Below are 13,798 nucleotides of genomic sequence, written 5' to 3'. Positions count from 1 at the left end.
ATTTATAGTGTCACAACGTAAATCTTAATTTTCATTTTTTTGTATTATTCACTTGAGCGGAGTGTCAAGCGCACTTTAAGCGAACTCTCTATTTGAAGTTTGCATGACTTGTCGCCTATCGGCCCAATCTTGCATTCTATGGCCAAAAACTATAATGCATCATTATTGGATATGGTCATCAAATCAGGCCTACACACCAACAAACCACTCTCCACAAACCCAACATTTAACACTTCAAGATTAAAGATAAACTTGGCATATATGCACTTGATTAGTCTTATTTACTTTGGAAAGGACCATAGCCAGGCACATGTAAAGAAAAACAAAGCGAGAAATGGAGATGGGGGTGAATAAAAATATGCACAAATGCAAGTATGATGTAGCAAAAGAAAATCATTATATTTGTTTGTTAGTGAATATTTTGGAGCAGGGAGCTTTTTCATTTGTGCTAGTCCAGCAGCCGTTCCTTCTATTTTGCTGGATCATGGCACTCTAGTATATATATATATATGCTTAAGGCCGCTATCGACCAACTCGAAAGACTTGACTTCATCATCTTCCAACACCTCTGATATTCTCTGCACAAAACTAGGAAATGGCGGAAATAGCTGTATCGCCACTTCTACAGGTGGTCTTAGATAGACTAGCATCCACAGTCCTAGGAAAGCTTCAGAATCTCTATGATCTCAGACAGAATTTTGAGAAGCTACAGGAGTCACTGATAAATATTAAAGATTTTCTTGACGATGCAGAAGAGCGACAAGCAAAGGAGGGAAACGTGAAGGTTTGGCTATCAAACTTAAAAAATGTAGCTTATAATTCTGAGGATTTACTGGATGAGCTTGCGACGGAAGTCATTCTGTTCGAGAGATTCAATGCTGCTAGAAATCAGGTACGCAGTTTTCTTTGGCCTTTTGACGTACATTCCATCAGACGTCTTTTTGAGGTCGCTGGTCAAGTTAAAAAAATGCTAGCATTGTTAGACAAGACTAGTGGGGAGAGTTCAAGCTTAAACTTAAGAAAGGGGGCTCATGAAAGGGAATCTGAGAGCTCAGCGAGTTTTAGAGAGACAGATTCTCATGTGACTGAATCTAAGGTTTATGGAAGAATGGAAGATAAAGCCAAAATTATAGAGCTTCTTTCTCCGAACTGTAATAGGGAAAATACCAGAGAAGTTTCGATCATTGCAATAGTTGGTATAGGAGGTCTAGGCAAGACAACACTAGCTAAGTTGGTCTACAATGATGTTGATTTGATGGGGTGCTTAGATATGAAAATGTGGGTGCATGTGTCTGATGATTTTGATGTTAAAAAGCTTATTATAGCCACAATAGAGTCTGCAACAAATAAGACATACCAATTCACAAATAAGGATGTGCTTCAGTGTCTGCTGCGAGAATCTATATGCGGGAAGAGGTACCTGCTGGTGTTGGATGATGTGTGGAATGAAGACCAGATTAAATGGGAATCATTCGTAAATTATCTAAGAAATGGTGTGGAAGGATGCAAGATAATAGTCACAACCCGCAGTGAAAATGTTGCATCGCTAGTAGGAACAGTTTCCTCATATCATCTCCAGGGCTTGCCTGAGGATGATTGCTGGGCATTGCTTAAGGAGCAAGCATTTCGTCCACGAGAAGAGGAAGATCATAACTTAAAGCTCATTGGAAAACAAATTGTTAAGAAATGTGGAGGTGTACCACTAGCTGCAATGACTCTAGGAAGTCTATTGCGCTCCAGTAGAGACCAGGGTTACTGGTTGTCGGTGAAAGATCGTGAACTGTGTATTATGGATGAGAGCGTAAGTGGGATTATGCCTGCCCTAAAGTTGAGTTATTCTCATCTAAAAGTGCATCTCAAACGATGCTTTGCATACTGTTCATTGTTTCCCAAAAGTTATGATTTCAAGAAGAAGAAGTTAATCCATCTTTGGATGGCCGAAGGCTTGATTCTAGCAGATGGACATAATCCCTTAGAAGACATTGGCAACGGTTATTTTGATGATCTATTGAGGAAGTCCTTCTTTCAGGAAGTCAAGGACAGTAAAGATGACAGCACGAAAATTTACAGAATGCATGATTGATTCATGAACTTGCCCAATCTGTTGCTGGAAATGAATTCTTAAAATTGGAGCATGGCCGGCCTACACCAAGTGATCTAGCAAAAACTCGTCACTCATCAGTAGTTTGTAATTTCCCGTCATCTGCAATTCCAACAGCCTTGCTGAAAGTGACACGTCTTAGAACCTTGCTGTTGTTGTCTCCTGGATTCAGCTCTGAGGAGCTTCCTTTTTTGCCCACTAATTTCAAGTATTTAAGGGTTCTAGATATAAGTGGGTCCGGAATCAAAGGATTCCATAAATCAATAGGGAACTTGGTCTCTTTGAGATACCTTGACCTCTCCGAAACTTCAATTCAAGCACTACCCAACACAATCTGTGACCTCTGCAATCTGCAGACACTGAACCTCTCAGGTTGCTGCCACCTTCAAACACTGCCTGATGGAATGGAAAAGCTGATTAACCTAAGGCACCTTAATATAACTGGGTGTGAAAGACTTACCCGTATGCCAACTGGGATTGGAAAGTTAGTTCACCTTCAGACATTGCCGATATATATTGTGGGCAAGAGAAATGGGGAAGGTATTTCGGAACTCAGCTGCCTAAACCTACGGGGGGAACTTAACATAAAATGCTTGGAGAATGTGAGAGATGCAAAAGAAACAAAGCTTGCTAATTTGAAACAGAAGAAGCACCTGCACGTTTTGGGATTATTTTGGGGAAACGATGATGAGAACAATTATACTGCAGGAAGTCAGCACTCAATAGGATCGTCACATGGACATTACAGTGATGCTAGATTAGAAGAAGTGGAAGATATACTAGAATGCCTTGAACCGCATGAATATCTGAAAAAGCTGTTCATCAAAAGGGTATCCCGGCATCAAGTTTCCAAGTTGGGGACTCCCCAGTCTGACTGGGCTTGTACTGATCAGTCTCAAAAGATGTTTAAATCTACCTACCATTGGGCAGCTTCCATTACTTAAGAATCTCTATCTACAGGCAATGGAAGGCATCGAGTTCATCGGCCAAGACTTTTATGGTGCAGATTATATTCAGTCACCTTTCCCATCTCTCAAAGAACTAACCCTCAGAGATTTTCCGAATCTGAAAGAATGGCGTGGCAGTAATGGAAGACAAGTACTGTTCCCTCGACTGGAAAAATTGATTGTAAGCAAGTGTCCAAAGCTTTCTGCAGCACCTATCATTCCATCTCTTCAGCATGTAGAGTTGCAGGGTTGCCATCCATTGCTTGTGAACTCCATGGAAAATCTAACCTCACTCTTGGTTATGGTAATCGATACTTTCCCAGACTTGTTACTCTTACCAGGAGAGCTGCTAAAAACCAGTATTCTTCTTACCTCTCTGAAGATTAGCTCATGCACTAATCTTTCATCGCTGCCTTCTGAAATAGAGAACCTCACTGCTCTAAAGTCACTGAGCATATGTTGGTGTCAAAAGCTTTCATCCTTGCCACAAGGATTGCAGAACCTTACATCATTGGAATCCTTGGAAATCAGCGAATGTAATTTGATTGACTCTTTGCCGGATGATGGTATCCGAGGTTTGAACTCCCTTAGAACTTTGTCCATTGAGAACTGTACAAATCTGTCTTCGTTATCGACTGGACTGCAATACCTCAGTGCACTCGAGCACTTGTCCATTATGTACTGCCCAAAATTAGATTCTCTGCCAAATGATTTGAGCAACCTTTCAACCCTTCGGAGTTTGAGCATCTTATGGTGTCCTCGTCTGGGTTCTCTGCCAGAGGGGCTACAGCATGTTAGAACATTGCAAACTTTGGAAATTCGTAGCTGTCCTGGTCTGGAAGAATTCCCTGAATGGACTAACAATTTATCTGCACTTAGATCATTGGCGATTTCAGATTGCAACAACATGACTTCATTGCCAGAAGGATTGGTATGTCTCAGTACACTGCAGCACCTTTCCATTCAAGACTGTCCTAATCTGGAGAAGTGGTGGAAGGATAAGAGACGTAGGGACAGACGGAGGATATCTCACATCTCGCATATCTATATTGGGTCGCCAGAATTCCGGCTGTAAAAGGTATAACTCTTCAGGTTACACGTGAAACTTCCTTCTTATACGATATATATATCTGCTCGTTCTGTTTAATTCTCAAAGTTTTTAAGGAGGATTTATTTGTTTTGAAGACCTCAATTGACTTGGAAATCTACCTTGAAACATTGCTCTCGAATATATCATTTTCTATTCTGATCATGAGATAGATAATTTTCTTTTAAAGCAACGTCCTATATAAGAACACCAAATTTTACTTGTTGATCAAATCGTTATATAATAAAATAAAACTTTTAAAAGTGTTAATTATACTAATATCTTGATCTATCTAATTTTCTCGTACTCCCTTAAGATAGAGAGCGCTTTACCCAGAGTTAATGCAATTAAAGCCCAGCTAGTCTGCAATTAATCCTTCTGCAGTACTGATTCCCTGAGTACAGGTATAGAATTGCATGTATGCAAGCTGCATGCAACGAAAATGGGGACACCTGAAGCATGTGGTTTTCCATTTTCATGGGGGTTTTGTATTTCTCTGAAAGCTCCGCTAGCTCCCTCCCTGCTTTTGCTAAATGGCTGAATGAAAGCTCATACCAAGAGTAAGGGGAATATATATAGAGTTTCACAAGAACGGCCGAGCAAAACCCAACCTCAACTCATGAATTAACTGCATTGATCATCACGTACGTAAGGTGGCCCATAGATCAGATGAGAATGAGCCCCTTAATTTCAAGATTTTATTAATTCAGAGGATCAAAATCCTGTATGACTTCGTGCCAGATTCTGAACAGACTTAAGTTTATTTTTGAGGCCTAGCTAGTTGTTGTATGGACATGACTTTCATGTGTGCATTCTGGATTAATGTCCTACCCATATGGAATTTTACCTTCTCTTGTTGCATGTTCAGTACTTATCTACGTACCTAGAAAAATAATAGAATTATTTGATTTTCCTTGGAAGCCCCTTTCCTGACGGTCGACTTTTATTCTTTTGACTTCATATAAAATTCTTATGCATGCTAGTTTATAATTAGTAGGGATGGGCCCCATGCCAGGTCATCCGAGATTCCCAACTCAGTCAGCCTGGGCAAGTTTTTTGTTAAAAAGCAGTAAAAGGCCTAAAGAATATATATATAGTTCTCCCTGCTCTCTTTGTATGGCTCCATTTAGGTAAAAACTCATGTAAATTTGACATCTTTTTAGGTAATCCTGGCATCGTTACTGCATATGCTTTTGAGCCTATGCCAAATGGAATCTCAAAGAAGTTTTTGCAGATGATTTTATGGGAAATCCAAAGGCAAAGCAAAACAAGTAAGACAAAACAAACATTGCCAAATATCAAAACTTTTGACATTAATATTAACAAACAACTTCAAATATTATAACTTTAAGATCAAAATTCCAAAAGTACCAAGAGCTAGCAATATTGAACAATTAAATGAAGAACAAACAAGAGGATCTGAAAGGAAAATCACCTAAGAGATAGAGAGTCGAAGTGGGTGATCTTAAGGAAAATTCCCACATGACACAGGGCAAAAAGTTTTCTTACCACTCAATGGAAAAATAGCCTACCTTGAAGAAATAATATACAGATACAGAACATTGGCATGAAGAAAATTATTCCTCAAAGAACACAAAGGATTAAACTTTTATAATTAAAAGTGTCAAAAAACTGTATTTCTCATGTATTAAAACTCTGTTCTGTACAAAACGTATATATCAAAAGTTCAAAACTCTAAGTTCTAAGAAACTATTCTTGGATATACACTAACAATTGCTATAATCACATTTACTCCATTATTTACGGGATCTTTACAAATATGAAATGCCTAAAATTTCTCTTGTTTGTTTCTTATGACAGCTCACGCCAACACTCCCCCTCAAGTTGATGCATTGAGGTCTCGGATGCACAACTTGTCAAGTGAGTTGTAGAAGTCCTTGCTAGACACAGCTTTTGTCAGGATATCTGCCAACTGATCTTCGGATCTCACAAATGGAAACCGAATTATTTTTGCTTCAAGATTTTCTTTGAGGAAATGTTGATCTACTTCCACATGTTTAGTACGGTCATGTTGGACATGGTTGTGGGAAATGGCAATTGCTGACTTATTGTCACAGAAGAGATTCATCTCGGAAGTGGAGGGAAAACTGATCTCAGTGAGTAGCTTTCTTAGCCAAAGAAGCTCACAAAGACCCTTAGCCATTCCTCTGAATTCAGCTTCAGCACTTGATAATGCCACCACTTGTTGTTTTTTGCTTCTCCAGGTTACAAGATTTCCTCTAACAAATGTAAAATATCTTGAGGTGGATTTTCTGTCAGTGATGTTACTTGCCCAATCCACATCCGTATAGCCATCAGCCTTTAATTGACTGTTATTCTTTGAGAACATAAGCCATTTGCCCGGGGATGACTTCAAATATCGAAGTATGCGAATCACTGCTTCCATATGACTCTTACTTGGATTATGAATAAACTGGCTTACAACACTTACAGCGTATGCAATATCAGGGCGGGTATGTGAGAGATAAATGAGTTTACCAACTAACCTTTGGTATCTTCCTTTATCTATTGGTACTTGGTCTGGGTATTCTCCAAGCTTGTGATTTTGAATAATGGGAGTATTTGCAGGTCTACACTCCAACATTCCTACCTTGGCTAGCAAGTCTAGTATGTATTTCTGTTGGAAAAGAAATATACCTTGTTTAGATCTGGCAACTTCAATTCCCAGAAAATACTTGAGTCCTCCCAGATTTTTCATCTCAAATTCAGTTGCTAATTGCTTCTGAAGTCGAGAGATCTCTTCTTCATCATTGCTTGTGATAATCATGTCATCAACATAAACTATCAAAGTGGTTACCTTGCCCAACTAATGCTTTAAGAACAACGTATGGTCTGAATTACTTTGTTGGAAGCCATATTTCTTCATTGCCAAGCTAAACCGTCCAAACCATGCTCGTGGTGATTGCTCTAGTCCGTACAACGCTCGCTGCAATTTACACACAACTTCGATCTTTGCAGATGTTGTAACCTGGAGGAACATCCATGTAGACCTCCTCTTCGAGATCGCCGTGAAGGAAAGCGTTCTTTACATCAAATTAATGCAAAGGTCAGTCAAGATTTGTTGCAAGAGACAATAACACTCTAACTGTATTCAACTTAGCTATTGGTGAGAAGGACTCCTGATAATCAACTCCATTTGTTTGCATATATCCATTTGCTACCAATCTCGCTTTATACCGTTCAATAGATCCATCTGCTTTGTGTTTAATAGAGAACACCACCTACATCCACTGTTTTTTTTTTTTTTTTTTTCCTTCAGGTAGTGGGACGAGAGTCCATGTATTATTTTTTAGCAATGCCTCCATTTCTTCTTCCATAGCTTGAGTCCACCTTGGGTTGCCAATGCCTCTTGAACACTAGTAGGAATCTGACACACGGAGAGCTCCTGTGCAAATTTCTTGAAAGGATCGAAGAGTACCTTGGTGGAGACATAGTTAGCAATCGGATACTTCAACCTTCGTTCTTCAATATCTGGAGAGTATCTATTGGGTGGCTTGCCACGATTGTACCTGGTAGGTAAGACATATCCCATAGAAGTATCTATGTCATCATTATGTAAGGAGTAATAGAAGTACTTACCTCAGGAGTATTCTTAGGGGATGATTTGGCTGGTACTTCAGGTGGGGGGATATAGGTTCGGTCACATGCTCCATATTGGGACATATATCAGGCTCCACACTATGAGCTTCATCATTCAAACCACCTGAGTTGTCATTCGATCCATCATGTTCAATTTGCTCCTCCTGATTCAGCTCCTCACAGCTAGACTAACTCCACTCATTCTGTCCCTAGAGAAGAATTAGGTGCTGAAAAGAACATGTCAGTCTCCAAAAATTGCACATCCATAGTCACATAGAGCCTCCAAGTGGTAGGATCGTAGCACCGGTACCCTTTTATCTTTTTGATGTATGTTGTAGCCCAAAAAAATACACCGTATTGCACACGGGTCAAGCTTAGTGCGTTGGTTCGTATGGAGATGCACATATGCCACACACCCAAAGACCTGAGGAGGTAACATCAAGGCTGTGGGAAGGGACACGTGTAGATAGAGATTGAAGTGGAGTCTTAAAGGACAAAACCTTGGAAGGCATTCGGTTGAGAAGATGGATTGTAGTATAAACGACATCAGTCCAAAAACGTTTAGGCATATGAGCATCGAGGACGAGGGCACATGCAGTCTCAAGAATGTGTCTATTCTTCCTCTCCACAACTTCGTTCTGTTGAGGTGTCTGTGAGCATGAAGTTTCATGAATTAGGCCATGGTGATTAAAGTAGGCTTGGAGTTGCTTATTGACATATTTACCACCATTGTCTGAGCGGAGAACCTGAATGGTTGCATCGTACTGAGTGCGAATCATAACATGGAATTTTTCAAAGATACTGAGAACCTCATCTTTGTGTTTCATTAAGTAGAGCCATGTCATACGTCATACGGGTACAATCATCCATAAAAATAACAAACCAACAGAAGCCAGACATATTAGTAATATGTGAGGGACCCCATACATCCGAGTGTATTAATGCAAATGGAGTGTCACTTTTATTCATACTTAACAGATAAGTAGCTCTATGGCTCTTAGCCAAAATACAAGTGTCACATTTCAAATCAGAAATCGTAAACAAATCAGGAAAAACATGCTTCAAATATGTAAAGGATGGGTGACCCAAGCGTCAATGCCAAAGCCAAAGTTGTTTCTCTTTAGCAATATTCAGATGGTGCATATTATGTGCCGAACCGATATTGAAGTCGTCCACATAGTATAATCCCCTCTTAGTACCACTTCCAATTATCTCCTTTGTGAGAATATCCTGAAGTAACAAAAATTTGGATATATGAGTACTACACACCCTAGATCGGCAGTAATTTGACCGACATACAATAATTTATGTGAAAGAGATGGAACAAGCAAATTGTTAGTTAAATGCAAGGATGGAGATAAAGTCACAGAGCCCACTCCAGTAACTAGAGAAATAATACCATTGGCATTGGCTATGCTTGTGCATCGTGGAAGAGAGGTATGAGAAAAGTCTGTGGCGTCAAAGGTCATATGGTTTGTGGCCCCAAAGTCAAGAAGGCAGGCACTACATTCCGCATCACTATGAGTGTAACATCTGAACCCAGTTAAGCAGCTTTACAAAATTTTTGGGACAAGTGTATTTTTTCTTTTTAGGCTAAAGAGCCCAGCCCGTGAGAACGAGTCTGGACTTCACATCGCATGGTGTCAAGCCATTTCTATTTTCATACACGTCCATCCCTTCCTTTTATTTAGGTTTGTTTTGTTTTCTACTTATAGCTTATATATATGCTAAGTTTTTCTCAAACCTAGAATAAGTGTCGTTGTCTCTTTTCATGCCCTCAGCACACACGAAAACGTTGCCACACAGCCAATCCTCACCCTTCCATAAAGCACCAAACCACAAGCCTCAGTTGCGTTCGGCAGCCCCGCCACCCCACACAGCCAAGCCAACGAGTCACTACTCCCCTGAACCCAGTCCACGCGGAACCTTAGCCCACGAAGCTACCACCCAACGCCTTTGTAGCCTCCATTGCAAGCCACGAAAATCCTCTGTTTTAGACACCTGAAACAGAGCCACACCTACAACCACCCTAACTCCTCGGTGCCACCTGCCACGGCTCACCCACGCCCAACGTTGCATCGTAACACCTTTGCTTAGCCGCTACTCATCCACATGAAACCAAGAGGCACCCCCTACCTCACGGAAAAGCCTCTGCTTCCTGCACCAAAAACAGAGCATCTACTGATCTCCATCGTAAGCCACTGCAAAACCACCACCTTTTGCACCAAAAAGCACTATAAAAACAACAGAAACTGCTGGTCGTGACATCCTCGTCACCCTGTGCAGATTGGTGAGCCCAAACTCTCCTCCATATTCGTTCCTTCTCAGTTGCTCTCTCTCTCACACATCTCGCACTCTTTGTGCTCTCTCTGCCTCTGTCGCTTTCGTCACCCAGCGTAGGTGGCCTCGCCATTGCACGCCCTCCTTGGCGCCCCAGCAACACCACCATAGTTCCTCCAGCCTAGCCCGTCGCACCTTGCCCTTCCATGTACATCCTGGTTTTAGTCATAAGTCCATGCCGCACTCCACTTCTTTTGTTTTTCATGTTGCTGACTTAAAAGGGTTGTGTGTGTATGTGTATATATATATATATATATATGTGGGTAAGTCTGTAACCTAATAGAATAGGTGTTATTACCGTTATGCCCTTTGATCATGTTTTCAAATGATGAAGTATTACAGAAGCTATTGCATAGTCGGTCTAATAAATAAAAATTTCCTTGTTACCTTTGAGTTACAAGTTACATTATTGTGGTTTAAACTTTTGATATGCATTTGTAAACTCTAAGTTTTCCATGTTTACAGAAATGATCTTGGTAAGTTAAATTTATTTTAAGTAAAACTTCTTTTAAAAGTAAGTGATAATGTTGTAATTTTACTATGATTTAGTTTGTTAAATAATTTTTATGTATAACTTAAAAATAAATTTTGGCATAATTATGTTATGTAGTATTAAATCTGATAGTTTGATTTTTCATTATTAAATAAGTTAGAGTTAATACTTTAGTCAGAGATTTAGTTGGAATTTGAGAAGTGTTAACATTTTTAGGAATTCGTGAATTTAAGTTTCCGAGGAATTAAAATAAGTTATTTCAGCATCTTAGGCTTAAATATTGAAATACGTGTTCGATTGTAAATTTATGAAAATTACGTGATTATGTTATTGGTGAATATTAACATTTGATCGGCATTTTTGAGAAAATTTTTGAAAAGTTAAGAAGTCCAGGTAAGCAAGGTTCCTATACTACACTTTGCATAAAATAAAATGATCTGAGATTAATTTTGAAAAATATATGCATGTTTTGTTATGAAAAGAAATTTTGAAAATGACCTTTGTTATTTGTTCTGCATTACTCATGAAATTCTGTATAAGAAAATATTTTCTGTCATGACTAGTGTAGATATGAGCTTATTTTGACATTTCGTTTCCAAACTGTGCAAAAGAGAGGGAATGTGAAATTTTGTGCATAAATTATATTTTTGTGATCTGATTATGTTCTATTTTGAAAATGTTCTGTACTTTGATATGATAAGATGTGATTTCTGAAACATCTTGCATGACATTCTGTTTCTGTTCTAACCTTACCACGGGTGTAAAACTGTGGCCTCTGTTTGGGTTAGTATCAATTTTTCTGTTTCTGGTGCACTCACTTTGGAAACAAAGTGGTTTTCTGTGTGGTATTTCCTATGTACACACTCGGAGATTCGAGAATGATAAAGAAAAGATTCACATTCTATTTCTGCTCGGTTGGCCGCTGGGGTTTACACAACCCTACCACTAGGGTTAAACATGGAATTCTGTTCTGATTTGATGTTTCAGTTATGTTGTGCTAAGGGAATTTTGAATAAGAATATATTTGAACTTTCGCTCTGATATTTTTGATAATATGTTCTGACTCTACATTCTGAAAATAAAAAGTGTTTTGTTCTGTATACTGAATTCTGTAAATGCTCATGTTTGCATACTAGTATATATTCTCTGCTTACTGAGTTGTTAATAACTCACCCCTTATCTCCATAATATGTTTTAAATAATTTTGATGCAACAGTTGGCTGTAAATTAGGAATAAAGAGTATTTGCAAGTTTTGTTGATCATAGAAGACTAAGTACCTTGGGGTACAAGGACTTTTGGAGAGTCTTTTGGTAGTGTTGATATTTTTTGTAATGGATATTTTTAGTCTTTGTGGAAAAGTTTATGTATATTAATGAGACACTTTTGATGTGCCCTTATGTAGGAGGATGGATATCTATGTTGAACAAATATGTTAATAAGTTATGGAGACTCTGGTTTATTTTAAAAGTATTATTAGAGATGATTTTAGGTAATATGAGTTAACTCTCCAGACCCTCGGGGTCGGGGCGTTACAATGAGGAGTAAGATGGGCAAGACCAAAGTTTATATGGTTATGTTAGGAGTGCTACCCAACCAATATAAAAGTATAAATAAGAATAACACTAAAAGTTTATTGAGAAAAACTATAATTAGAACCTAGTGACACCATTGTAACAAGCAACTTTGCTTGCCACAAACATGGCAAGCTATCCTTGGTCGTTGGGTTCCAAGCAAGCAAGCCCACAGACTCGCTATGTGCACTGATCAATCGGTGCACGTCGTACTAGTGCGTGGTGGTACACCTAAGGAGCCCAATATATAACTGATGGGAATGAAACCCTCTAGCATCACACTACAATTTTGCATGGCCTAAAGCGGGCCGAGCATTAGTCTGCTGATTAGAGCTCCCCAGAAGTTTGTAGTGTGCACTGACTCTTTTGAGCTTGCATCCCGACTGACAGTGCTCACCACCACTTCATGAACTCGAACAGTTTGCCTTCGCAAGGCATGATACTGTAGCTACCAAAACACACCTACATGACGAGCTTGCGGAGCTTGTGCAAGGTAGGATACTATAGCTAGCCTTCATGGGAAGCTAGCAAAGGAAATGGTACTTGTTAAGGGGCCATGGCAAGCCATCAGGATGTTCTTGCATGGCTCACCACCTCGCCAACCATTGCAACAAACTCGCATCATGGCCATCTTGCAATGCTAGGCGAGCTTGCAAGGTTTGTCACTGAGGAACCTATACAGTGTGCCAACTTCACTCCCATGGTAGGCCCCATGCCTGTTAACACCAAGTGGGTGAGTTTCAGCTTGCCTCGATCTGTTCAAATGGCCAGCAAACACTGGTCGACTAGCAATCGCCAACACTGCCACAAGTGATACTTCTAGTCACAACGGATTTACCACACATGGAAGGGATAAAAACCGCCCCAGTCCAGTGGGCTGAACTCAATGGATTTACTAGATATTTATTATGCATCTCATGCATGTTGCATAAGACACGTAAGTGTTCGTAAGATAAAGTGTAAGATAAAGATTAGATAAATTAGATGGTCATTCGGATGCATGGTACCAATGCAGTCAGGGTGGATGTGCAAACCACGGACTCAAGTGTTTCACCATAGTATTTTATCAAATCAGATCAATGGTTCCCCTTGTGACCACAAGATGTGGAACCAGTGCACAACCTTGCACACAGGCTTAAGTGTGTTGGTCAACCAGAACAATCAGATAATTCAATAAGTCATACACGTCATAGCATACGTATGAACAGTCATAATTTTAAGTTCTCAGCATGAAATATTTTATGAAAAACCTTATATTAAGTATGTTTACGTTATAATGAGTTTCTTACTGAGTCATCGACTTATTTTAGTTGTTTTTATATTTTTAAACCAACCCGAGTGAGAATACTTATAAAGATAGAAATATAGGATTGACCCAAGGCGACGAGGCAGAGGCCTAGATCATGCGCAACGCTTTTAAGTCATAATTTTGATAGTAAAAAAGTTAGAAAAATTTTAATAAATGCTTCTACGTACTCTTTTATATTTTTGGTGTATTTTTTTTATAAAGAATGATTTTATTTATTATATGGAATCTTTTGTACATGGCAGTTCTTTTAAAATAAAAGAAAATATTTTTAAGTCAAGTTCAATAGTAGTACTTCGACTCTCGTGAATTTCTAAAAATGACATCTTTCTTAATTGTGGGGAGTAGGATG

General features: G+C 39.2%; 2 protein-coding genes across 2 annotated transcripts; both read left to right on the top strand.

Annotated features, from left to right (window-relative positions):
* Positions 1–595: 595 nt before the first annotated feature.
* Positions 596–3,045, top strand: LOC121265867 (putative disease resistance protein RGA3). The gene is made up of 2 exons (XM_041169538.1): positions 596–2,042; positions 2,219–3,045. The coding sequence occupies exons 1-2, from the start codon at positions 596–598 to the stop codon at positions 3,043–3,045; spliced, it is 2,274 nt and encodes a 757-aa protein (XP_041025472.1).
* Positions 1,812–4,981, top strand: LOC121266031 (putative disease resistance protein RGA1). The gene is made up of 2 exons (XM_041169723.1): positions 1,812–4,126; positions 4,540–4,981. The coding sequence occupies exon 1, from the start codon at positions 3,065–3,067 to the stop codon at positions 4,121–4,123; it is 1,059 nt and encodes a 352-aa protein (XP_041025657.1). The 5' UTR covers positions 1,812–3,064; the 3' UTR covers positions 4,124–4,126; positions 4,540–4,981.
* Positions 4,982–13,798: the final 8,817 nt, after the last annotated feature.

Source organism: Juglans microcarpa x Juglans regia, chromosome 5D (genome assembly GCF_004785595.1).
Source record: "Juglans microcarpa x Juglans regia isolate MS1-56 chromosome 5D, Jm3101_v1.0, whole genome shotgun sequence".
Classification (NCBI taxonomy): Eukaryota; Viridiplantae; Streptophyta; class Magnoliopsida; order Fagales; family Juglandaceae; genus Juglans; species Juglans microcarpa x Juglans regia.
The sequence above is the reverse complement of the archived record's forward strand: the minus strand, read 5'-3'. Positions and strand labels throughout refer to the sequence as shown.